Source organism: Camelina sativa, chromosome 10, assembly GCF_030686135.1.
Source record: "Camelina sativa cultivar CO46 ecotype springtype chromosome 10, ASM3068613v1".
In the NCBI taxonomy this organism is placed as follows: domain Eukaryota; kingdom Viridiplantae; phylum Streptophyta; class Magnoliopsida; order Brassicales; family Brassicaceae; genus Camelina; species Camelina sativa.
Genome location: NC_141889.1, coordinates 11,166,601 through 11,191,550, shown reverse-complemented (window position 1 = coordinate 11,191,550; position 24,950 = coordinate 11,166,601). Strand labels below are relative to the sequence as shown.

Sequence of the window (24,950 nt, the reverse complement as noted above, 5' to 3'; positions counted from 1 at the left end):
TTTGTTTAAAGCCTTGTATCTTTTGAAAGCTTCCTCCACTTGCTTGAACATTGAATTATCTCTATATTATTGGACTTAACTTGAATTTAAATTGTCTTGCTTATAGAATTTGAATACTTGCTCATGGTAACTCTAAAATCGGGTTAACACACCATTTTTACCAATCTTTTCGTTTAACCCGATTCGTTTTCCCTACCCTTGAACCCAAACCTTTCTTTCAAACCTTGCATTGAATTGTTGAGTGAGGCCTTTTCATTGTGCTATAGGTTGTGAAACCTTGAGAGTATTGAGAACGACAAATAACTTGCCTTGATTTAGCTAAGTTAGAATTTGAACTAGCTGTTAGGATCGATTTTGAAAGATAGGTGGTTATTCATGATTATTTGGGGTTGGGTTGTGAGAAATTAAAGAAAGAAAGTCTCTAAGGTTCGATTCAATTAGCTCTAAGTCTCTAAGTAAGAAAAAAAAAGAGAAAAGGATCTTGCTATAGTCTCCAAGGAAAGAAAAAGAACAAGAAAAAAATAATATTGGATTATTATTAGGAGTTTAGCAAAGAAAGAAAAAGAAAGAAAAAAAAAAAAAAAAAAAAAAAAAAAAGAGCTAGATGTGTAAAGTTTAGACCTTAGGGATTATAAAAAAAAAAGGGAAAGAGTTAAAATCAAGGATGTGGATAGTTTTATTCTAGGGGGTTTGATAAAAAAAAAATAAAAAAAAGGTTAATGAGAAAAGGGGTAGATTATTAAGAGTTAAGCTTTGTATGCCCTAATTGTTCTCAATCTTAGATAGTTTTCACAACTGTCTAGCATTCCTTCTTTTGAGAGTAACCCACCCAAAGAAATTGCTCAAAACCACTCTACCAAAAGCCTTACCCTTGAAACGGATTGAGTTTGATTCACCTTCCATTTGCAAGAATTCGCCAATTGCTTTAATGAATGTGAAAGAGATGTTCTTTGGAATTGCGAGTCTTTACTTTTAGTTGGATGATGAACTAGATCGATGCATGGTGATAAGCATAGAAAAATATTTGTAAGTATGTTGATTGATCTTAGCACCATTAAACTATCTTTAAGAACTATAGTTTGAATCCTTCGCTTAGCTTAAAAGGTTATGAGTCCCATTTTTGAACCGCACCCTCCTACTTCCTTGCTAGAGGACTAGCAAGATTTAAGTTTGGGAGTCCGATAACTCTCTAATTTACATGTTTTTAGCATCCCTTTTTGTCCATATCTTGCATTCTTGCATTTGCATATTTTGGATGAAAACAGGTGCTTAAGAGCCTAAAATGGGGAGAAAGAAGGTCAAACCCGAGCATGTACCCGAAGGAGGAAGAACAGCCGGAACACCAACCCGATCGAGGAGGATCTAAGAACAGAAAAAACAATCTGAGAGCCTACCCGAAGAGCAACCCGAGCACATCCTCGTGCACCCCATCGAGCAAACGCTCGTGCAGGACTGGGAAGCTAGGGTTAATAGGTTTCCATATATGAACCCCTCTCTTCTTCCACTCGCCCTAGCACGCTGCAGACCCTCAGAACAAAGAGCGAGAGCTTCTGGGAGAGATCGAGAGCGACTCAAAACTTTTTTCCACTTTTGTTAGGATTTATTTTATTTCTTCTTGCATTTTCTCTTAGATTTCTACTCTATACTCTTCTACTCTACTTCTAACTTTAATATAATGCAATTTTCGTTTATCTATGCTTTTATGTTTTCTGCAATGAGATATGAGTAGTGTAGTAAAGTTTCTAGGGATGGGATAGACAATTTTGTGTTCTTGATCGGTTAGGATGTCTTAGCTTTGATATTTGTGTTTTATAAATTCCCTTCTAGATTGGTGTCCTTAATGCTATCAATAGACCGAGAGGTTGAGGTTATATCTAAGGCGCTTTACCACCGATAGGTGTAGATGAAATGCTTGAATCAATAAATGCTAGAGATTTACTCACTTAGCCTAAGAGATTAGATGAGTAAGGGGTTTATTAACAATAATGAATCGGTTTGTATTGCCTGCTTGGTCATGTTTCTCCAACGAGAGTTGGGTAGGGAAGTGATTAAGGTTGATTGTTTCTATCACGAGAGTGTTTTAACAAGATTTTAGAGATTCATTGTCTAGGGAATATTTGCTTGAGGCATGTAGGACATCCATACTGGTCAGGAACACTTAGGAGTCGATTACCCCATCCTTAGGAGCTTTCGTATTTAGATTGTTTGCATTTTTATTCATCACTCGATCCCTTACCCGAACAGGTACACGATCACCTGCTTCGAGTATACCTTCGAGTTGTTCTTGTTTATCTAGTTTACTCGATCACCCCACCCGATCTTGTACTCGAATGCTTGCATCGAGTGCTTAGGTCGTGTGGTTCTTGTTCATTTGCTTTCTTTTGTTTATTCCAGGATTGTTAGATCAAATCCAACTATTGCTTGGCTTGACTTGCATAGTTCTGATCATATCTTAACTGCTAGCATAACAACCATTTGGATTGATAACCTTTGTACTACAACTGCATAGGGAATTGGTACCCTGGGTAAAAATCCTACTATCAATCACTTTTCCATACTTGTCAACTGGGGAAACACATTCAATTACCTTTTAATTCAGTTATTTCGTCTGTTTCTGAACCTTTTGAAATAATTCACTATGATGTTTGGACCTCACTGGTTCCTAGCATCAGCGGAATAAATATTATGTTATTTATCTTAATTCATTCGATCATACCAGCACTAATGCACCGGATCCCATCAGAACTCCACTACTTCCTTGGCAATGCCATCAAGAGAAACGCTTCCGGCTTGTTTCTCTCTCAATGGAACTACGCAACTGACATTCTACATCGCGCCAACATGACAAACTGCAACTCATGCACTACACCTGTCGAACCACGCACAAAAATTGTTGCAGCTGATGGACCACCCGTTGTCGACCTAACTCTTTACCGCAATCTTGTCAGCGCCCTCCAGTACTTGACCTTTACAAGACCGGATATCTCTTTTGTCGTTCAACAAATATGTCTCTTCATGCATGATCCCCGAGAGTCATATCTAGTTGCACTCAAACGTCCTCCGCTACATAAAATGTAGTCTCGACTACAGACTACAGCTATACCCATCAAACACGTCTGGACTCGTCGCATACACGGACGCAGATTGGGCAGGCTGCCCGTCTACACGACGCTCCACCTCCGGATATTGTGTCTTCCATGGTGATAACTTGATCTCATGGTCCTCAAAGCAACAACACACAGTCTCTTGCTCAAGTGCCAAATCTGAATACCATGGAGTCGCTAACGTAGTTGCAGAGACCACTTGGCTTCGAAACATTCTGTTGGAGCTCCATTGTCCCCTATCCAAAGCCACATCAGTCTACTGTGATAACGTTAGTGTCGTCTACCTCTCCAACAATCCAGTCCAGCACCAACGAATAATACATATTGAGATAGACATTCACTTCGTACGAGAACATATAGCTCTCAGCCAAGTTTGCGTCCTACACATCTCATCCTCTCATCAATACGCATATATCTTTACCAAAGGTCTCCACACTCCTCTCTTCACTGATTTTCAATTCAACCTGAGCATCATCTGAGATGCCGCTATGACTGCGGGAGAGTGATAAATTAAGATATTCACTAACATATTCACTTACCATATTTGTCAATATATTGCTTGGACAACATTATGTAATCGTGTATATATTGCATTGTAAATCAATAGAGAGATGGATCGAAGTCTTCTAATAACAATTTGATCCATGGTGCGATATGTCACGAAATCCATGTTTTTAGATTTTTGTTTTGTTTCATAAAAAATACATGTTTTTAGTTTTAATGTAAATCTTATGTTTGTCCCCAATTTACCACTCATGCATAACGGATAACCTAATTTAACGTAATTAATAAATACGATAATAATAATAAAGAAGGGGTAGAATTCATTCATATTGCAACCTTTTTTTGTTTTGAACACAATATTGCAATTTTTTTGAACAGGATATTGCATTTTTTTTTGCTTTAAATGTATGAAAGTGCCAAACCACTTATCTTGAAGAAACGGATAGAGTATCAATCTCTAATAAGTAATAACAACACTACTAATGAATGATTTACAATAACGTCTAAATGTAATTTTATCATGATGTCATCAAATAGGAAGAGGTGATGCAAAGGAAACATTAGTTCTCCTCACCTACTAGTAGTCTAATACCATTAGTCCATTAACATATTATGAATGACATATTTTACACATAACACTCTTCTCTTATTCAACTCAATCGTGGATCATGGCTCCAGATGGTTCTACCAAAATCATACTGCTCTCTAGAGATTGAGAGCAAGAGACGTAACACATCAAGTGAGAAAAAATGGACAAAGCTTACCTTATGAGGCACTATTTTCTTCTTTTCTTTTTTTACCTTAAAAACATTCTCCCACCACTATACCATACTTTGCTCTCTTCTGATCTCCGCCCTGCCTTTCCCTCTGAGCTCCTTGACAGCTTTACACTTTTTGCACTCGATTTGACTTTACCTCCTGTTGTTGTTATAGTGCTTCTCCCTGATAAGCTCTCTTCTGCTGAATCAACCCTCTCAAACTCCTGCACAATAGCTTAGCTTGTGAGCCAGAGACCAACAACCTGAGCTTTGTACCTCAAGGCTAAAAAGCAAGTACCTTAGGCTTCTTCTTGGTATAAGGGGTTAGACATGGATTCAGATCTTCTAGAGCCAATCCATCAGGGCTTCCTGAGCTAAATTCCTGATATGCATTTAGTTCTAGTAAGACCCTCTTGCCAAGAATTTGTTGGTACAAACTTAAGACTCTTCAAAGTTTCTAATCTTGATCCTATTTTGCTTACCAGTGAATCATAGGAAGATGTCTGTGCTTGCCAGTAACAGCTTTCTGACATATACTTGTTCGCCTTCACCTGATAAAGATGCGTTATTTCAGTTTCTTATTAGATAATACTCAAAGCTATATAGAACACTGGACTGTTGCTGCAGCAATGCCCTGAGCTTCTAAGTCCTACCAAAAGAATTACATGCATATACACTAATTAAAGAGAGAAAATTACCTCAGCAAGATCTTGAGCAATGCATTGGAGCTGGCCATTGAGTGAAATGACCTGCTTTTGAAGATTAGGAATGATCTGCCTAGCCTGATTCAGCTCCTGCATTTGGCTAATTTGGCTATCCATAGCATCCGGAAACAGAACTGCACTCTTCAGTGACTTTATCTCCTCCCTTTGCTTCAGACACAGATCCTTCAACTTCTCCACCTACCAAAAACAAATAATCCAAAATTTAACCTTTTTTAACACAGACACATTCCAAAAACCCTAAACAGCTAAACTAAGAAGGGGAAAGAAGATATTACTTCTCGGTTCTTGTCTTGAAGCTGCAATTTCAACTCAGAGATTTCAACCTCCTGGTCCTTGTTCATGCTCAGTAGCTCTCTCTCGCTTCTAAGAACCATAGAGAGAGTCCTAGTGTTCCCTTTAACCTCTGTCACAGGCTTCACCTTGTCCTCCTTCCCGAATAGCTTCCTCTGCAATGTTCCCAATGTACTCTTCCCTTTTCCTCCTCCTCTAACAGAATCAATCTTCTTGAGTTCCTCGGGAATCACAAGCTCGACCCTCTTGCTCTTGGGATTAGATTTCTTCATATCCATCAGCTTCTTCATCATGCAAGTGAGGTTCCCAGGATTACCATCGGGTTTTGTTGTTTTGGTTAAGTAGGAAGACTTGGATCTGATAATGGCATTGGATGAAACTGGCTTGTTGTTGTTCGATTTGAATTCGGCTGAGGGAGATAGATCTGAGTGTATCGAGGAAGATACGGATGATCTAGAATCGTAGGAATTGTAGCGAGATGCCATTTTTCAAATGGAAGGTTTTGAAGAATAGGATCTGTGATTTTGAATTTGAGGGAAGAAGAAGGAAGAAGCAGAGGGAATTTGGTTTTGTTTTCCTCTTTCCCCAATGTCCCACTCTCACTCTCTTCTTTTCAAATTTCGTATCCTTCTCTCTGGTCAAAAATTGACTTTTTGTCTTTAATGGGCCTAATTATGGGCTTAGAAAGTTTAACGGCATCTTTTGTGTTTATTTGAATTTTGTTCTTCTGTTTATTCAAAATCATATTAATCACTAACGAGATCATTAATTAATTATTGGCTCTTGAAAATTCAAACCAACGGAGATGAGAGCATTGTGGAGTGAGCTTTTTAGAGAGCAATTTAGGTTCTCATAGTTTCCAAGTTTGAGCTTTCTTTGTTTTTTTTTTTTTTTTTGTTTCTTTACTGTAAAGTTACATATACAATGAAGAATTTGTTCCTTTTTTTGGGGGGTTAATCTAAGTGCAATTCATAGTGTGGGCAGTAAATAGGAAAAAATCCATTTGGGAGAAGATGGAAAGAATGGAGTTCACCACAAAAAAAACCATGTCTTCCTATAATAGTCGCAAATAAAGGTTTTGTGACTACTTAGCGACTACATATGTTGGTCACAAAAAAACGGTCGCAGCGGATTAGGGACAAATATGTGACTAGTAATGAAAGTTGCACATTTCCGACTAAAACACAATAAAGTCTACTTAGGGACAATTTTGTGATCATACATAACAGTGCTATACTTGAGACGGTTTTGGAACTAATAGAAGAGTCTGGATTTAGCAACTTATTACAGACTAAAAGATAGTGGCGAAGGTGTTTTGTGCTTGGGTTGAATAATACAATTAGTCCCAAAAGAGTTGCAAATACTGTTTTAGTGTAGTTACAGTTTGGTCCATGTAGAACCTAAAGTCTTAACAGTGAGCCACTGCATCCTACAATTGCTTCTTGCTTAGAAGTAAAAGACTTAAAGATGTTAGTTAGGTGATAGGTACAAAAGGAAATGGAAGTGTAGTAGTAATAAGGAGTGAGTTAATAAGAGTTGAAATGTGAATAGAACACGTAACTGGCTGGACTAGTATGTGTATGAGAGAACTTCAAATTTTTTTTTTTTTTTTTTTTTTGATAACTGTTAATTATATTATCAAAGGAACTTGAGGTTTACACAAGTTTATATATTTAGCGACAGCCCAAAAAAAAATTAAAAAGATGAACGCTAAAGGAGACAAAAGGCTTCAGAAACTGAAAAGAGATTACATATCCGAGAATTACTAGTTAATATAAATGGGCAAGCCATTTGCGAAGAAGTCCTTTTCCTTGCTTGCTGTGTTGGTGAGCTAGAAGAATGTCTCTGATTGTTCTGTCAAGTACTCGAAACAGAGAATCAGGGGTATAGAGAACACCCCCATGAGTGCGAGTGTTGCGTTCCTTCCAGATGAGGTAGATAGTGGCTTGGGTGACCAGTTTCTTTAGAGTGGACGACATACCAGTTGTTGAACCGATAAGCCAGCTGATCAGAGTTTGCCAGGATGAGAAGGTGAGGTTTGGTTGACCAAGTCGCGTGAGAACAAGTCCTCAAAGTTGGAGAGAGTAGTCACAGTGCAGGAACAAATGCTCCCTGTTCTCTATATCTGTAGAGCATAAAACACAGGTGGCGTCTACGTTGATTCCCCAATTGAGAAGTCTCGCCTGCACTGGAAGTCTATCTCGATTTGCTACTCAGAACGTGAAAGAGTGTTTTGGAATAGACCTCTTAAACCAGATTGCCTTGCTCCATTCCTTGATCCCCGATGAGGGTCTCACAGCTTCCCAAGTTGTCTTAGTGCTGAAGAACTCCTTTCGTTGCCTTTCAGGTCCCCAGGAATAACTATCAGCACCTGTAGATTCTTGGGGGGGTCCACCATGAGGAGAGCATTGCGGATTGTTAAGAGTGATACGTTTCTGGTCCTCTGGGATGGAAGTCTCCAACCTTGTGAACCAGTTCCCTGTACAACAGTCGCTTCCCTTGGAATACCCATTAGTCTGGGACCATCACTACCAATGACATCCATCAGCGGACCCAAACAAGTCCAGTTATCAAACCAGTAGCTCGCAGTGTTCCCATCACCAATATTACAACTCAGTAAAGATTTGACCATTGGCCTCAAGGCATTGAGATATTTCCACATCCAAGAAACCCCTGAATTAACTTGAGTCGTCCAGTAGTTGTTGCTTTTGAGCATGTTCTTCCTCATCCAAGCAACCCAGATAGAACCGCTGTTCTGAAACAAAAGCCAAACCAGTTTCAAGTTAAGCGCTTTGTTCCAAACAGAGAAGTTTTTGAGGCTGAGGCCACCTTCCTTTTTAGGAAGGCAGATATCTTTCCAGGAGACTTTTGCGGTGGCCCGTTTTTCCATATTTCCAGACCAAAGGAAGGAGTTGCACATGGATTCAATATCACGAAGACAACCTTTAGGTAGAGCAAAAGCAGAAGACCAAAAATTTAAAGAGCTGTAGATCACTGCTGAAATAAGTTGAAGCCTGCCCGCAAACGAGAGCACTTTACTGGACCAAGAGGAGAACCTAGCCTTGATGTTGTCCAGGAGAGGGGAATAGTCAGCCTTCCTTGGTTTGCGATGAAGAAGAGGCAGCCCAAGATACCTCACAGGGAAGGCTCCTAAGCGGAAGCCCGAGAGTACTAGATGGTCCTGATCCTCTGGGGAGATTCCTGCTACAAAGAGCGTAGATTTATCTCGGTTCATGCTCAGACCTGATAAAGACTCAAATTCATCCAATAAACAAGCAATCTCTTGAAGAGAGTTTCTTCCTCCATCAAAGAATACCATCAGATCGTCAGCGAAGGCAAGATGGGAGACGATTGGGTCCCTGCCCAGGGGGTGATACCCAATTCTTCCCGAAGCAAAGCGCTGGCTGATGAGGTTAGAGAGAGCTTCCATGGCTATAACAAACAGGGTGGGTGAGAGGGGGTCCCCCTGCCTCAACCCTCTTCCACCTTTGAAATAACCGCATAACTCTCCATTGATGTTGACCGAGAAGGAGGTGGTGGTGACACACTGTTCCACCCATTTTATGAATTTTGGAGGAAACTGAGCAATCTCGAGAATCTTTAATATGAAATCCCAATGTACACAATCAAAAGCCTTCCTCAGGTCTACCTTCAACAGGGCACGAGGAGAGACATTACTTCTACCAAAACCTTGAACCATCTCAGAAGCTAACAGAACATTCTCAACGAGAAGTCTGCCTTTAACAAATGCTGATTGAGAGTTGGAGATCATCATTGGGAGGATATCTTCCATTCGACGAGCTAAGATCTTGGATATCACCTTGTAAATAACATTGCAACACGAAATATGATGGAACCCGGGTCATGACCGTACCGCGGTGAGAACCGGTACAATGGTACCATCGTCTAGCAGCTCGCGTAGGAGCATAAAAGTCGGTCCAGAACATCAACGCGGCATCAACCAGTCCCCAAGGATCATCGAGGAGGAGCAAGACAACGTCATCTAATGAGCTAGCATCACCAATGAAGAGCCTTGGGTGCGACCAGCTTTGGGAAGCTTGATTTGTGTGTCTTCACCATCACGCTAGCGTGAAGACACCCCTAAGTCATTAGAAGGAGCTGTACTCTTTTTCCTACTTCGGGTTTGTCCCAATGGGTTTACCGAAGGGGTTTTAACGAGGCAGCGAGCTCTAGTGCATCTCCACTTCGTTCCCGCTTGGCCCGTGACTTGGAAACCTTCATTGACAAGATAATGGGCCAAGGAAGTGAAGATCCTATCAGCCACGTCCCACCAATGACGTGGCAACCCTATCTCCTTCCTTCCTTTCCTTTATTTCCTTTGAACTCTCTTATGACCGTTGGATGGTCTTTGTTTCCTTTTGCTTTTGCTTTTCACTTTATGGCCAAGTGCATGGATCAGGTCCTGGCCACGTTTTCTAGGGTTAAGTGTCCCCTTATGTAAGCATTGCCTATATAAAGGCCTAAACCCTCATTGTAAAAGATAGACTGGAATATAGAAATTATTGGCCCAAAGATTGGATCTTTGTTCATTCCTCTCTCCCGCTCAAGTCCGGGACTTGGCTCTAGAGAAACCCTAGAAGGTTCAAGAACTGGGTTCATGACCTTCTAGTCCGACCGTATCACGGGCCGAGCCATCTCCCGTGTGTCGTCGACTCAATCCACCGTCCGTTCATCCCCATCTATACGAGAGACAAACGAGTCGAGCATCTCCTCGCGAATCTCTCTCCGTCCGTTCTTGTCGTTCCTTGTGCCGTTTCCTTCCGTACATCGCTCCATCCGCGGCGTCCGTCCGTACGCAGCGTCCGTTCCCATCCGCTTCCTAACTAGAGCCGAACGAGTCGAGTATCTCCTCGTGACTCCCTAGTCCATCCGCGTTCCATCCGCTCACTCGTCCATCCGACGCGTCTGTACGTCCGTTTATCGGCCGCGTCCGCCGCGTCCGACCATCCGTCCGTACGTCCGCTGTTCCGCGTCCATTCGCGTCCATTCGCGTCCATTCTCATCCCTAACCGAACCGCTTCTCCGATCCGCTCCGCTGTATCCTCCGTCCGTACGTCCGTGAACCACGTCCGTAGTCCGGGGTCACATCAAAATAGGTCTGAAGTTAGTCACCCTGCCAGCACCTATTTCCTTAGGGATCAGGATCAGCGCCGTCGCATTGATCTGCTTGAGCAGGTTTCCATGACGAAAGAACTCATGGACTGCTGCAATAAGGTCAGCCCCGATGATATCCCAGGAAGCTCTGTAAAATTCACCCGTGAAGCCGTCCGGACCAGGGGTCTTGTTGGCAGGCATGGAGAAGAATTCTCGCTTTATCTCAGAGTCAGTGATTTCTGCAGTTAGAAGGGCCTGGAGATTCTCTGTCAGTCTAAATGGCATAATCTCCCTTGTTCGGTCAATCTCTTCAGAAGTAAGAGTCGCAGGATGCCCTCCAATCAGGTCCTTGTAATAGGACACACAATTGAGTTTCACTTCTTCAGGACTGGGAAGACGCTCTCCTTGTTGATCAATCAGATAATGAATCTGATTCATTGCTCTGCGGGTTGCCATCACTCTATGGAAGAAAGCAGTGTTGAGATCACCACACTCAAACCATTTGATTCGGGCTCTCTGGAAAATAAACTTCTCTTCCGCGATCGCAAGAGTCATCCACTTCTTGTAAGCCAGTTTCTCTTGAGAAGCAGTAGCCGGGGAGGGATTGCTCAACAGGAGAGACTGGCACAAACGCAATTTTTCCTGAGCTTCTCTCGTGCGTGTCTCTAATCCAGAGAAGTGTTCCTTGTTTAGATCCCGAATCACTCCTTTTAGACCTTTGAGCCTTTTCATCAATGCGTACTGTGCAGTTCCCTGAGGATCCGTATCATGCCAATAATGCAACAGCCTCTGGAGGAATTCTTCATGGTGGAGAAGATAATGTGAGATCATAAAGTGTCTTCGACCCTGCTGTCTTCTTCCAAGATCAATGATGGAGGGACTATGATCCGAAAAGTCAGGCTCCTAGAACTGGGAGTAGGAAAGTGGATACTTAATCCTCCACTCATCATTAGCAAGAACTCTATCCAGTTTTTTGGCGATCGGATTGGTCTCTTGCTTATTCCACCAAGTGAACTGATTCCCTCTAAAGGTGAGGTCCTGTAGATTCGCATAGGCAAGGCATTCCCGGAACTCCTCCATTCCTCTTTTAATTCTGGTACCTCCCGAAGAGTGTTCTGCGGGACTCAAAGTTTGGTTAAAATCTCTAAGAAGAGCCCATGGTCTTGTATTGACTGACTGGTCACGGGACAAAGCGCATATCTCCTCCCATAGTTCCTGACGCCCCATACGATGATTAACAGCATACACAAAAGAGATCACGAACTCACTATCCTCCCCAGGAAGTTGAACAACACAAGTCATCATCTGTTTAGACTTGGAGTGGATCACTAACTTCACTGAATGATGCCATACTATCCAGATTCTTCCTAGCTCAGCAAACTCATAATTGGCTTCAAAATGCCAATCCGCAAACATAGAATTCACATATTTAAGAGATTTGTGTTGCCTGACACGAGTCTCAATTAAACTACCAAAAACCGGCTTATACCGCCGTAGCCATTTCCTGAAGCTTCTCCTCTTTACACTAAGATTAAATCCTCTAACGTTCCAACAAAAAGTATTGACTGTTACCATTAATGAGATGATTTGGTTGTGGCTTCTTACCATTGGAAGCCTGCGCATAGCGCCTCTCTTTTTTCTTTTCCTTCTTAGACAGGACCTTCATAAACTTGTCATTGTCATCTGGATTATCATCTTCTTCGGATGGAGAGTCTGAAGAAGAGGATTCCTCTAGAGACGCGGCATCTGAAGAGGAGGAAGACGAGGGTGGGAGACGTCTAGATGCAGCTTTCTTCATACCCGACTTGGCAGTTTTGTGAACTGAAGTAAGGCCGATGTCGATTTTGAGGTTACCTTCCTTTTGTAGAGAGACAGAGGGATCAATAGGAGGATTCTCCACTCCCTCAGAGCGACGTTTTGTATGTTCCTTACGCCTCCTTGAAGGGTTCTTTCTTTGGCGAGCCATGGGGACTTCAGCTGTAGTTTTCCCTTCATGCCTTCCCCGAGTACAAGCTTCCTTGGAGTGGGAGGTTGAGTTGCAGAAGCTGCAAAGGATTGGAGCCGTGGGACACCGCTTAATAGAGTGACCAACTCCTTGGCAGAAAGCACATATAGGGGGAAGCCACGGACTGGATACAACAATCCTGAATGTTTCTCCCGTTTCGAATTGGGCATTGACCGCTTCTGGAAGAGGCTTGGTGATATTGACTATCGTGAACACTTTCGCAACTTCTAAATCCGTGAGATTGATCGTAGAAGGATGACAAAAGACTGGATGACCAACCAAACCCGCTATGTATTCCAATGCTTCCTGGGAGAAGAATTGGGGTGGAACTCCACGGAATTCTAACCAGACTGGAGCTTCAGTTAGTTCTGGCATCACCGGGGAAAGATCTGGCTCCCAATCCGCTACGAACATAGATTGGCCTTCAATGTGCCACACTCGTTGAGCAAGTACCCTTTTGCGTGTTTCCTCGCATGGAATTCTTATGAGCACCGACTTTGGACCTTGCTTGGAGATGGTGATGTCCCTTCGCTTTCGGCTCCAAATTCCATTAAGGATGGCGTAGAGGGCTCCTTTGGAGGGGAGATTACCGTGAAACTGGCCTATAATGAAGTCCTTCCACCGGTTTTGGTTTCTCTGGACCACCATATTGGGAATTTTAACACACAACTCACCAGAATCTAGGGTAATTGGGATACCCTTCTTCTCCATTTTTCCAGAAGATCCAACAAGCATTTCCTTCCAATTTGCCAGAGCAGAAGGCTGAGTAGAGTTGTCGGTCGAGGAAACTTCCTGAGGATTTTGGATATGGGTTCTTGAGTCGCACGACGCAACCGGACTTGCAGATCTCATTGAGAGAGGACCATCCTTAATGGGGTCCTGAGTAGCAGAAGAAAGGGGGGGAGACTGCACCGGAACAGTGGTTGCTGCTCGGGAGTCAATCGCTAGCTTTGGTGGAGGCAGATCTGGGGGGATAGAAGGGGGGGGTGCGGAAGCTGAGGAGGTGGACTTGCGAGGGGATCGCTTCTTTTTAGTCATCGGAGCTGAGACGGGTTGCCGTTACCGAGATCGGCAACGGCGGCTACGAAAGGATATCGCCAAATATTTTAGCTCACAATATCGTCAAAGATAAGTGTTTAGGATAAAGATAGAAACTAAATGAGCATTTAAGATTTTAAGAAAAAAGGGAACTGTAGAGTTGCCTTGACAGAAGGGGAAAGCATTATCATGAAGAATCTGGTTTATATATAAATGGAAATGACAGATCGATGTATCAGTTCACCACCAATCCATATCCTTCATAAACTCAAGTGGTCCCTTTCTCTGGACATATCCACGTCTCCCTCCTCACAAAATAAGACCAATGCCACACTCTGGTTTGTGTGTCGTCTTCTCTTTAATGCTCTCTCTTTTGTTCATTCTCTCTATAAAACACAACAAGACATGAGGGTTTTTTGTAAGAACTTGCCTGAGTTGATCCAATGCGGCTGCTATTATCATCTGATCCCCAACCCCAACTTACCTCTACATGTACGTCCCAGAGTTGCGGCTGGAAGCCTTACTCTCATTCCAGTGACTTTGCCGCCAACGCCTCGATCCTCCTCATCATCATCTTCTCTTCTCTCGTCTGCGTTTTCTCTCTCCACGCTGCCATCCGTTGTTGCCTCCGTCCAGTCCTCCAACATGACCCTAAACCTGATCCTGACCCTGATGAGGCCTCCCTTTCGGAACTTCCCCCGACACTTGTTTACTCCCCCGGAATGAACTTGGCAGGCACCGAAGCAGAGTGCATCATTTGTTTGTCTGAATTCCAGGACGGTGACACCCTACGCGTGTTGGACAGATGCAAACATGGATTCCACGTTCATTGCATCCAGAAGTGGATCTCCTCCTCCCACTCCTCTTGTCCCACTTGCCGGGCAAACATCTTCTCCTCCCCACCTCAACTTCACTCACAGAGCATACAACTAACAAGTACAGCTTAGTCAATTGGTAGCTACCTGGTTTTGGCGTCTTGCCCACTTTTTTTCCTCTTTATTGTCTTTACCACATCACACCTTTATCATCTTTTCCAAGTTAGTCTATTTCGTTTTATATTTCCATGAAATCATAAAAATCGCACACACGCAGGATATTGATGTTAAGTCAATTTTTGTGAATCATCATATACAACGCAAAAAAACAAACAAACAAAGACCAGTGTGTAAACGAAGCAAAAATCTTACCTCATAATACAGAGGGACCAAAGGCTTTATTCAATGTCGGAGTTTCAGAAAGATATATGAGGTCTTGAATGGTGTTCTATCTTCCCACACTTGTTGGATAAGAAAGAAAAGAGCGAGGTGTTAATTACTAGATAAAATCATGGATATTGAGGGTGAGGAAAAGAATTAGAAGTTGAATGACTCACATTATGAGCATTAACTCCATTAATGGCATGGTATGATTCTAACAATAGGAGAAAATTCCAAGTGCGTGCAAAGGTCTTCACTCAATTTCTAGACCACATTTACGTGGTAACGTGATCAGAGTGGTACTTATACAATAATTCCAAAATATATCTTAAAGAATGAATACCACCAACTTATATCACCATAAACAACTTTTTCTTTCCAAATTATAATATTTCTTTTCACGAATTCGCTAGTCAAAAATTAGATAGTTGGTAATTTTTTTTTTCATTACTTATAAATTTATGGTTTATACACATATATTAATTAGATTTAATTGTTTCTCCTCACTATACTGTACATTAAAAATATCATTTGACTAAATTAAAATTAAAATTAAATTAATCATTAAGTATAGTATAGAGAATGCAAGGGAGAGACGAACACGTCAGTCGATGAGAAGAGCTGTGTCAGTGTGTGAATGCAACCAAACAGTTCGCTTTTGAACGAGTCTAACTTGAGACAAGTCAAAGCTTATAGTATATAACTTTGAGTGGAAAAAACTAGTAACTTCTTTGAAGATTCTCAACATAGAAACTCTTTCTCTGACTCTCTCCAATCTTTATAGAAGAAGACTAAACAGAGGAAAAAATAGAGGAATCGAGAGAGAGTGAGACAAATCTAGTGATGGGTTGCGACTCTCATGGCAATCTAAGCGACGCAGAGTTCAGCAAGCCGTTGCCATCGATAGGTGTCTACGTCGCTGCTGCTTCACTGCTCTGTGGAGTTGCCATGTTTTCCGATCTTATTCACGGCTTTCGCCACCGTAAGTTCTGGTTTCCTTGCAAATTCTTCTCTCTCAACGCCACCACTCTCACTTTTATCTCTGTCTGCGTCAAACTCTCCTTGGATCTCAACACTTCTATGCCTAGCCGCCAAGATCAGCTCGCTAAACTCAGCAGTAGCGTATTCGTCTGCACCGTGATGGCTAATTCCATGCCGTCTCTTGGTTTCATGGTCACACAAGATATCCTCATGAACCTCATGGCTTTAGGGATTCTAGTTATCACCGATGTTGTTAATATCTGTATCCAATTGGGCACAGGAGCCATATACGTTTTCCATCCAGAACACGCTCTCGTCATTGTACTCATGTTTTTAATGTTTATGATCTTGAGTTTCTCTGCTATCACAGTCCCGACCACAAAGCGTTTCTTGGAGCTCAAGTACAAGAAGAGATACGAGTTTGCTTTGAAGCAGTGTCCTTCGTATACAGAGAGAAGAAGAGGAGTTCCTAAGCTTAAAGAAGATCTGATGAAATTTTGGATGATGGCTCACACTTCTAGTCCTCAGTTTGTGATGTCTCGCTCTGTTACATGCACCACCACTGGTTTACTCTGTTTCTTGAGTGCAGTCACGTTGGCTGAAGCCATGGTCCGGTCTTACTTTCTTCAATCCCGGTCACTAGGGTTCTGCAATGGAGACTCTGATTACAAATGGTCAACCGCTTTGGTTCTAGTCTCTCAGGCAGCTGCAGTTGTCATAGGAACCGTTGCTCCAGCGAGCAGATGGTTTCAGGCAGTGAACTTGAGGTGTCCATTAAGAACAAAGAAATGTTTCAAAGATGAGTTGAGAGTGGAGAGTTATTGGGTAGAGTGTCTCGCTGAGAAGAAAGAACGTCCCTTGAACCTTTGGATGCTCCATAATCGCCGCAGCGAGAAGCTTGCACACGACTTAAACCGATGGATACTTGATGTTTGTATTGCAACACAGTATGGTATAGTGTTGGCTAGCAAGTTTCTCCGTTTCATTACGGTCTACTGTGTGAATAGAATCTTGCTATGTTGTTTTTATTTCACCTTCAAAAGTGATTGTGTTGCAAACGCCGAGTCCTCGGGTTCAAATCCATCAACGAGACAATTTGTTCTGCATCTTGAAGGAGAGGAGGAGCTGGTAGAGTACATGGCACGGAGCAACCGTGAGGCCACAGACCACTTGATACAAAAGGGTCGGAAGAAACAACCCGTAAACTTAATAGAGCTCTTGGAGGCAACAACTCCCATCTCACAAGGATTTGAAGGGATTCGAGATTTTGACAGCGACGAGGTCGCTTCTCTGGCTTCTGGGGAGCCACCTAATAGTTGGGCCCTTCCATTGGTAACACTGACAAGTATCGCTGCCGCTCTTCCCAATATCAAGCCTTACTCGCTGAAGAAGTTAGTGAAAGCTGTAAACGAGGCCTTGTTCTATGTCAACAAGTTCGAAAACGTCCTTGATATCGGAGAAGAGTTAGCTAACAGCAGGAAAGCTGCAGAGGTAGTATGGTTAGGAGTTTATCTCTACCATAAATGGCTCAACTTGGATCTTCGAAAACTATCCAAGCAACAAAGAAAAACATCACAAGAAGTTCTGAAAGAGCTGGTGGATACATCAAAGAAAGAGTTTACAGAGTCATGGGAGAGAAATCGGATACTGTGCATGAAGCATAAGCCTTCTCAGTGGCCTATCAAGACTCAGGCAGCAAACTCTATGTATCGGATAAGCCAAACCCTTTTGATGAAGTACGAGTCAGGAAACATTGAAACAGAGGAGACTCTGTTGAAAGATGTGGAAAGGATGGTATCAGACATAGTATCAGGATGCTTTTGTAACACGGCACAGGTAGTAGGAATGAAGTGTTTGGTTACAGCAGTGGAAGTGAGGGAAGCGTCGGTGAGAGAAGCCGCAATGCATCTGGGAAAAACAGAGAAAATACTTGAGATCGTGGACAGAAGATGCATGCCTGCTTTGCCTCATCACAAAGTGGCAAATATTGATGAATGGAGAGAGTTTTATAGGACCAATAAATCCGTCTCTTTCACTCATCCGTCGTCTCAGTGTACCACCCGTGAACTCATTATCAACCTAGAATAAATACTTTTTTTGTGAAATCTTAAGAAGTAATTACGTTGTACAAAATAAAACCCACTTAGCCAAAAATATCATTACTTTGTCGGTATCAAACTATTAAAACCAAGTTTAGCAATAATAAAGCTTCGTCTGTCGGTTGCTGTACAAGTCAAAACTATCAAAGTTGTCAACTTTGCTTTGTTGACAAGGCAAAAACTACTCTTCCAAAACATTTATCCTTCTTCTCGAAACTAATTTCTAGACCGGTGCAAGTAATAATTTAAAAGATTATTGGTATTTTAGTACATTTTCTAAACTTAATTTAAGAGACTATGTCAACAAAAGCTGTTTTTGATTTTGCTTTTTAACCAATTGTTTAATATTTAGGAACTTTTAAGGGAATGGCAAAACCATGTTGACGCAAAAAAAAAAAAAATGGTAAAACAGTGTGCTGATCCCTGTTTCCGACCAAACAGTATTTAAAAATTACATTCGGACCAAACAATTTGTCAATTAAAAAGTACAAATCAAAGGTTCAAATGTCAATTACTACCAATTATAGTATTATTATTTTCCTTTTATAATTTCGGAATTAAAGGACAGATATGTAGAAAGTGAGGTCATCTCCCCTATAAGTAACAGGTACAGTTCCCACTCACCCAAGAGAGAAGAAACAGAATCATCAAATCAAATCCCTAAAAACTACTTTTGTAATGGAGAAGAACGCATCAACTTCATCGTTGCGTGACTTAGGTCCAAGTGGTCTAGATCTAACCAGCGCCTTTTTCAAACCGATCCACAACGCCGATCCTTCTCTCCCTTCAAACCGATGTACAAAAATCTCCGTCGTCGGAGTCGGCAACGTCGGGATGGCCATAGCTCAAACCATCCTCACTCAAGATCTCGCCGACGAGATCGCACTCGTCGACTCCAAGCCTGATAAGCTTCGTGGAGAGATGCTCGATCTACAGCACGCCGCTGCTTTCCTCCCTCGGACCAAGATCACCGCTTCTGTTGACTACGACGTCACCGCCGGATCAGATCTGTGTATCGTCACTGCTGGTGCAAGACAGAACCCAGGCGAGTCTAGACTCAATCTGCTTCAGAGGAACGTTGCTCTCTTCCGCCATATCATCCCTCCACTCGCTAAAGCTTCTCCTGACTCTATATTGATCATTGTTTCTAACCCCGTCGATGTTTTGACTTACGTTGCTTGGAAACTCTCTGGTTTCCCGGTGAATCGTGTGCTTGGATCTGGTACTAATCTCGATTCCTCTCGGTTCCGGTTCTTAATCGCAGATCATCTCGACGTTAATGCTCAGGATGTACAGGTCAGTTTTGTGTTGGATCTTCAATTTTATAATATCCTTTAGTTTCAATTGGAATTAGATGATTGATAAAAGAATTGTCTTTTTGGTAAATACGGATTTAAGGAATGATTTAGTATGATAAAAATCTATGCTTTAGTGGTTTTATACAATTAAGGAGTGATCAGGTGTTTAAGGAATGATTTAGTATGATAAAAATCGATGTTGAGATGATCCAATTGGAGAGTGAAACTGGGGTTTGTTTGATTGGTTGTTTGCAGGCATTTATTGTGGGAGAGCATGGAGACAGCTCGGTGGCATTGTGGTCGAGCATTAGTGTTGGAGGCATCCCTGTCTTAAGTTTTCTAGAGAAGCAACAAATTGCTTACGAGAAACAAACCCTTGAGGACATCCACCAAAGCGTAGTTGGCAGCGCCTATGAAGTCATTGGACTCAAGGGTTACACTTCTTGGGCCATTGGTTACTCTGTTGCTAATCTCGCTCGTACTATTCTCCGTGACCAGCGCAAGATCCATCCTGTCACGGTTCTTGCTCGTGGCTTTTATGGTGTCGATGGGGGTGATGTCTTCCTCAGTCTCCCGGCTTTGCTTGGACGCAATGGTGTGGTCGCTGTGACTAATGTGCATATGACTGATGAAGAGTCTGAGAAGCTGCAGAAGTCGGCTAAGACTATATTGGAGATGCAGAGCCAATTGGGACTTTGAATACCCACATCTATTTGCTTCAATTTTACAAGTGTTGTTTTGGTATGATCATTATCACATGGGTGAGAGTGTCTATGTTGATCATTATATGTTATGTAAATGCTTCTTTATGGAGAATAATCCCAACTTTGAGTTGACAATGTGAAAATCCAATTTTGAAGGGTTGACAATGTGAGGCTATTTCATTCATTTAAATGGAGTGAAAATCCTGCCTCATGAGGAAAAATATCATTCATCACCAAATTATTGTACACTGAATTAAGTTGTCGCATCTTTTTTGCAAGGCAAATTGTATAAACTTTAATACGAGAGATATGATAACTTGTCGCTACAGACGGGAGCCTCGTAACATGTTGGCGAAGAGCTTTGAACTGAGAGTTCGATCCACATCAACTAATTAAGTTTAAAACAATATTCCTATCCTATCCTCCCCTCCCTTTGAAGTGCATGGGAGCTGATAAATGCATTTCAAAAGGAATTTTTTTTTGTTTTCCTACGGTTTTAATTCTCTCTAAGTTTCTGCTTTGGTTGTCCTTGTCAGGGGCCTCAGGACTAAGCGTGAAGGCTTTAGGAAATATTTTCTTGTCTGAGTATCGCTACTCCGCACTATTCCTCCCAGTATTGAGAATATAAAGCATATGCATTGCTGGTTTCTCAAAAAATTTCTCATGATTTAAACAATAAAAAAATAATAAAAAGAATGAGAGAGAATGACATAAGTTTATCAAAATGAAAAACTCTGAGAACTGTTTGAGAATCTTACTTGCCATGTGTCTCTTTATAATTGGACAAATTTTTTTAGTTTTAATTTTAAATATAAATAAATAACTAAAATGATTAAAATATTATATGTGAGAAACTGAGAGTGATTCTCACCAATGCACATAGTCTCAGGGGCAGCGGGAGTCGTTTCAGTTGTATGCCACGAGGCCTCTATGGATCTTTTTTTAGGAGAATGTGAGATATTATGTCTAAAATGTCTTAATGAAGACACTTTTATATAGTTTGTTATTGTTAAGACATTCATAATATAATATTAGAGAGGGTATTGAACTTGATATTTTAAGGATTTTGTAGGATTTTAATATTTTAGAACTTTTAAAGATTTTAAGTGAGTTTTTAAGAGATTTGATTGTGCTTTAGAGCTTTCATACTTTAAAAAAAAAATGAAATGTGATTTTATGAAATTTTATTATTGGACTTTGGATGATTTTAAAATTTTTTACAACACAAAAGAATAAAATTCTATACCAAAACAAAATCAGATCAAGAGTTTGCAGCTATGTCCTCAATTCATATATGATATAGTATATACAATAGTGGAACATGTCTCACTTCATATATAGAGTATCTTATCTCAGTTATGGTTCACGTTGCTCTGTTTCACCTTTTGCTGCTCAACCACCTCGACGATCGCTTCAGTTCATATGTAGAGTATCTTGCTCAATTATGGTTCACCTTGCTCTGTTTAACCTTTTGCTGTTGAACCTCCTCAACGATCGCCGCCTCTACCCCAGCAACAACAGTCACAAACGCAGCAACAACCACATTCACAACAACAGACGCGTTCACAACCGCAACCTAATGATGAATCTCATGAAATTCATGTATTTGTGATGCTACAGGAGATGAAGGACATCACTTCATCGCCACCACCACCAAAGTCTAAATCTGGTCGAGCTGATCCACCTAATAATTTATTCAATGCATTAGGAAGTGAAACTTCACATCCAAGTGGAGGAGGCAGAGGGGAACCTCTTGGTTAATGATCTCAAGCCTGGAAAGTAAAAATTGGGAAAACACCATTAAAAAAAAAATATATATATATATATATATATATATATATATAACAAAGACCAAACTAGAATACTGGAGCTGAATAACAAAGAGCAATCTAGAATACTTGAGCTGAAGCTTGTGCAAGATGTATTCTTACCCCAATGTTTACCCTCATGGTATTAAAATCTCCATATAATTCTAAAAGTATTCTATTAAATAACCTTTGATTAATTAATTACAAACATTTTTTCATGTTCCTGAGATTCATTTCTATCGCTTTTTTAATTTTTAAATTGTGATGAAATTGAAAATCCATACATAACCCAACATCTAAAATTTAAATTCAGTATAATTTATATATTTAAAACTCTTATAACTTTATACTTTCTGTAACCACAATTTTTATCAATCAATTTTAATTTATTTTTTAATTGTAAAAAGCTTAGGGAATATTATTGGATGAATGATTTGTAAATCTACACAGAATTGTAAAATTATGAAAATCAAAACAAATGGATTTTAAAATAACACGTTATTAATCTGTACATCCTGAACATTAACGTCGTCGAGATAATCTGCGATTAATAATCGGTCCGTTTGTTTTTTTGTTAAAGTGTTAACAATAAAAAAGAAGAGAAAAAGAGAGAAAAAAAGGAGAGAAAGAGAGGTAAGTTGTTAGTAAGAGCAAAAATGTAAAAGGAAAGTGGACACATAAGCAAAAAACTTGGGAAAGTATATCATCAATGAAAAGTGGGTTTTTGTGACAATACTTTAGGAGAAAGTGGATGTGGGTGTATTTTCCCTTATTATTAGTGCTGTTTCCGTCGTGAATAGACCATAGCAGCACAATCCTTATCACTTGTCGTCAATCATAAAACCTGGCATAAGCCAAATCCGTTTCGAGCTCTCTTGTCCTCAGCTTCCTCTCCATACATTCTTCTTCAATGGCAACCCTTGACATTTCAGCTTCCCATTCATCATACATGCAATGGGAACCCTTAACCTATCAGCTTCCCATTCGCCCGGCTCACAGTCACAGACACACCCAAATTCGAAGAAGAAACACTTTCATCAAATCAAATCCCTAAAATTGGTCACAGTAATGCAGCAAAACTCATCGACATCGACTTCATCATCGTTGCGTGACTTGGGCCCGAGTGGTGTTGATCTAACCAGCGCCCTTTTCAAACCGATCCGCAACTCCGATCCTCCTCTCCCTTCGCACCGATGTACAAAGATCTCCGTCGTCGGAGTCGGCAACGTCGGGATGGCCATAGCTCAAACCATCCTCACTCAAGATCTCGCCGACGAGATCGCACTCGTCGACTCCAAGCCTGATAAGCTTCGTGGAGAGATGCTCGATCTACAGCACGCCGCTGCTTTCCTCCCTCGAACCAAGATCACCGCTTCTGTCGACTACGACGTCACCGCTGGATCTGATCTGTGCATCGTCACTGCTGGTGCTAGACAGAACCCAGGCGAGTCTAGACTCAGTCTGCTTCAGAGGAACGTTGCTCACTTCCGCCATATCATCCCTCCACTCGCTAAAGCTTCTCCTGACTCTATATTGATCATTGTCTCTAACCCTGTTGATGTTTTGACTTACGTTGCTTGGAAACTCTCTGGTTTCCCGGTGAATCGTGTGCTTGGATCTGGTACTAATCTTGATTCCTCTCGGTTCCGGTTCTTAATCGCAGATCATCTCGACGTTAATGCTCAAGATGTACAGGTTAGTTCTCTACCAAAATTAGGGATTTGTTGTGTAATCGTGATTAGCTGGATTTAATGATTTTAATATGATACAAATCTATGCTTTAGTGGTTTTATACTGCAATTAAGGAGTCATCAGGTGATAATAAGTTTTATGATGATAATGTATTGTTGAGACGATCAATTGGGTTGCTGCAGGCATTTATTGTGGGAGAGCATGGAGACAGCTCGGTGGCATTGTGGTCGAGCATAAGTGTTGGAGGCATCCCTGTCCTAAGTTTTCTAGAGAAGCAACAGATTGCTTACGAGAAACAAACCCTTGAGGACATCCACCAAAGCGTAGTTGGCAGCGCCTATGAAGTCATTGGACTCAAGGGTTACACTTCTTGGGCCATTGGTTACTCTGTTGCCAATCTGGCTCGCACTATTCTCCGTGACCAGCGCAAGATCCACCCTGTCACGGTTCTTGCTCGTGGCTTTTATGGTGTCGATGGGGGTGATGTCTTCCTCAGTCTCCCGGCTTTGCTTGGACGCAATGGTGTGGTCGCTGTGACCAATGTGCATATGACTGATGAAGAGTCTGAGAAGCTGCAGAAGTCGGCTAAGACTATATTGGAGATGCAGAGCCAGTTGGAACTTTGAATAATCCATATCTCTATGCTTCAGTTTTATAACTTTTGTTTTTGTTATGATCATTAATCCCATGGATGATAGTGTTTGATCTATTTATGTTATGTAAATGCTTGTTCATGCATAAATAATCCCAACTTTGAGTTCTATTATTAGTAAAGGCGAAAACATATGATTAGCACACTTGAACGTGAGTTAGATCAATCGACACGGTTGATAATATTAGGCTTCAATGACTGCGTAATGTAGTCATATTGAAGTCATTAAAATGGCCCAAAAACCTTTTTTTATTAAGAAAATCCTAGAAAATCCTTATCAATTTTAGGGAAATTGGGAAAGTAACCAATAAAAAATAACTTTAATTAATTAACTAACTATCACCATATAATATTTTTTATATTTTATATATTAATGATAGTTTTGCCGATATGACATTATGAACAACTAAACACACATTATGACGTGCATCCCCTCTTTCTTTCTTTTTCTTTCTTTTTTTATTTTTCTCATTTTCTTGTTTATCTCTTATTTATTCATTTATACTTTACAATAAAATATAGAGAAATTCTCGTAAATCTATTCACACAAATTATTTAGATTTCATAATCTTATTTAAAAATAAACATTTTTTTTTATATTTTTATTTGATTTTTTTAATTGAACAACTTTAACTCAATAAGTAACTAAAATAATGTAATTATTTATTCTACTATCCTGTATAGAATACAATAATTTTCTATTACATTTTCTTAAAATACATATATTCTACTATTAATTTAATTTCCTTGTAACCTAATTTTAGTATGCGCTTAATTCGATAGTTTGAGTTCTCTATGTTGCATCCTTTAAGGTATAGTGCAATTTCTTCGGAAATTATTAAACTCGATATGTTAAATTTCATATGTTGTATATTTCTTATGAAACGACTTGTTTCATAATTTTTTATTTCATTTCATACCATCATTACCAGTACTATCAATATATTTTATGAAAAATGTTTTATTCTATACTATTTAGT

General features: G+C 40.7%; 5 protein-coding genes and 1 pseudogene across 7 annotated transcripts; 4 read left to right on the top strand and 2 right to left on the bottom strand.

Annotated features, from left to right (window-relative positions):
- Positions 1 to 4,038: 4,038 nt before the first annotated feature.
- Positions 4,039 to 14,921, bottom strand: LOC104718621 (uncharacterized). The gene is made up of 6 exons (XM_010436396.3): positions 14,728 to 14,921; positions 5,367 to 6,016; positions 5,065 to 5,268; positions 4,849 to 4,917; positions 4,665 to 4,748; positions 4,039 to 4,590 (listed from the first exon to the last, which is right to left on the bottom strand). Exons 2-6 carry the CDS (start codon positions 5,865 to 5,867, stop codon positions 4,405 to 4,407), a joined length of 1,044 nt encoding a protein of 347 aa, XP_010434698.2. The 5' UTR covers positions 5,868 to 6,016; positions 14,728 to 14,921; the 3' UTR covers positions 4,039 to 4,404.
- LOC109126838 (uncharacterized) lies at positions 11,401 to 13,540 on the bottom strand. Its single transcript, XM_087468547.1, has 2 exons — positions 12,103 to 13,540; positions 11,401 to 12,035 (listed from the first exon to the last, which is right to left on the bottom strand). Exons 1-2 carry the CDS (start codon positions 13,538 to 13,540, stop codon positions 11,401 to 11,403), a joined length of 2,073 nt encoding a protein of 690 aa, XP_087324673.1.
- Positions 13,984 to 14,609, top strand: LOC104718620 (RING-H2 finger protein ATL79 pseudogene; annotated as a pseudogene). The gene has a single exon (XR_015569054.1). The product of XR_015569054.1 is annotated as an RING-H2 finger protein ATL79 pseudogene (transcript).
- Positions 14,922 to 15,452: 531 nt separating the features above from the next.
- On the top strand, positions 15,453 to 17,949 carry LOC104718619 (uncharacterized). 2 transcript variants are annotated; one of them, XM_087468180.1, is made up of 2 exons: positions 15,470 to 17,453; positions 17,582 to 17,795. In XM_087468180.1, the coding sequence occupies exons 1-2, from the start codon at positions 15,580 to 15,582 to the stop codon at positions 17,649 to 17,651; spliced, it is 1,944 nt and encodes a 647-aa protein (XP_087324306.1). In that variant the 5' UTR covers positions 15,470 to 15,579; the 3' UTR covers positions 17,652 to 17,795. The 2 variants fall into 2 exon arrangements, with proteins under 2 accessions (XP_010434694.2, XP_087324306.1); XM_010436392.3 differs by having other exon boundaries at positions 15,453 to 17,949.
- Positions 17,950 to 18,289: 340 nt separating this feature from the next.
- LOC104718618 (L-lactate dehydrogenase B) lies at positions 18,290 to 19,953 on the top strand. Its single transcript, XM_010436391.3, has 2 exons — positions 18,290 to 19,112; positions 19,370 to 19,953. The coding sequence occupies exons 1-2, from the start codon at positions 18,495 to 18,497 to the stop codon at positions 19,811 to 19,813; spliced, it is 1,062 nt and encodes a 353-aa protein (XP_010434693.2). The 5' UTR covers positions 18,290 to 18,494; the 3' UTR covers positions 19,814 to 19,953.
- Positions 19,954 to 22,310: 2,357 nt separating this feature from the next.
- On the top strand, positions 22,311 to 24,079 carry LOC104718617 (L-lactate dehydrogenase B). Its single transcript, XM_010436390.3, has 2 exons — positions 22,311 to 23,321; positions 23,501 to 24,079. The coding sequence occupies exons 1-2, from the start codon at positions 22,581 to 22,583 to the stop codon at positions 23,942 to 23,944; spliced, it is 1,185 nt and encodes a 394-aa protein (XP_010434692.2). The 5' UTR covers positions 22,311 to 22,580; the 3' UTR covers positions 23,945 to 24,079.
- The last annotated feature ends 871 nt before the right edge of the window (positions 24,080 to 24,950 follow it).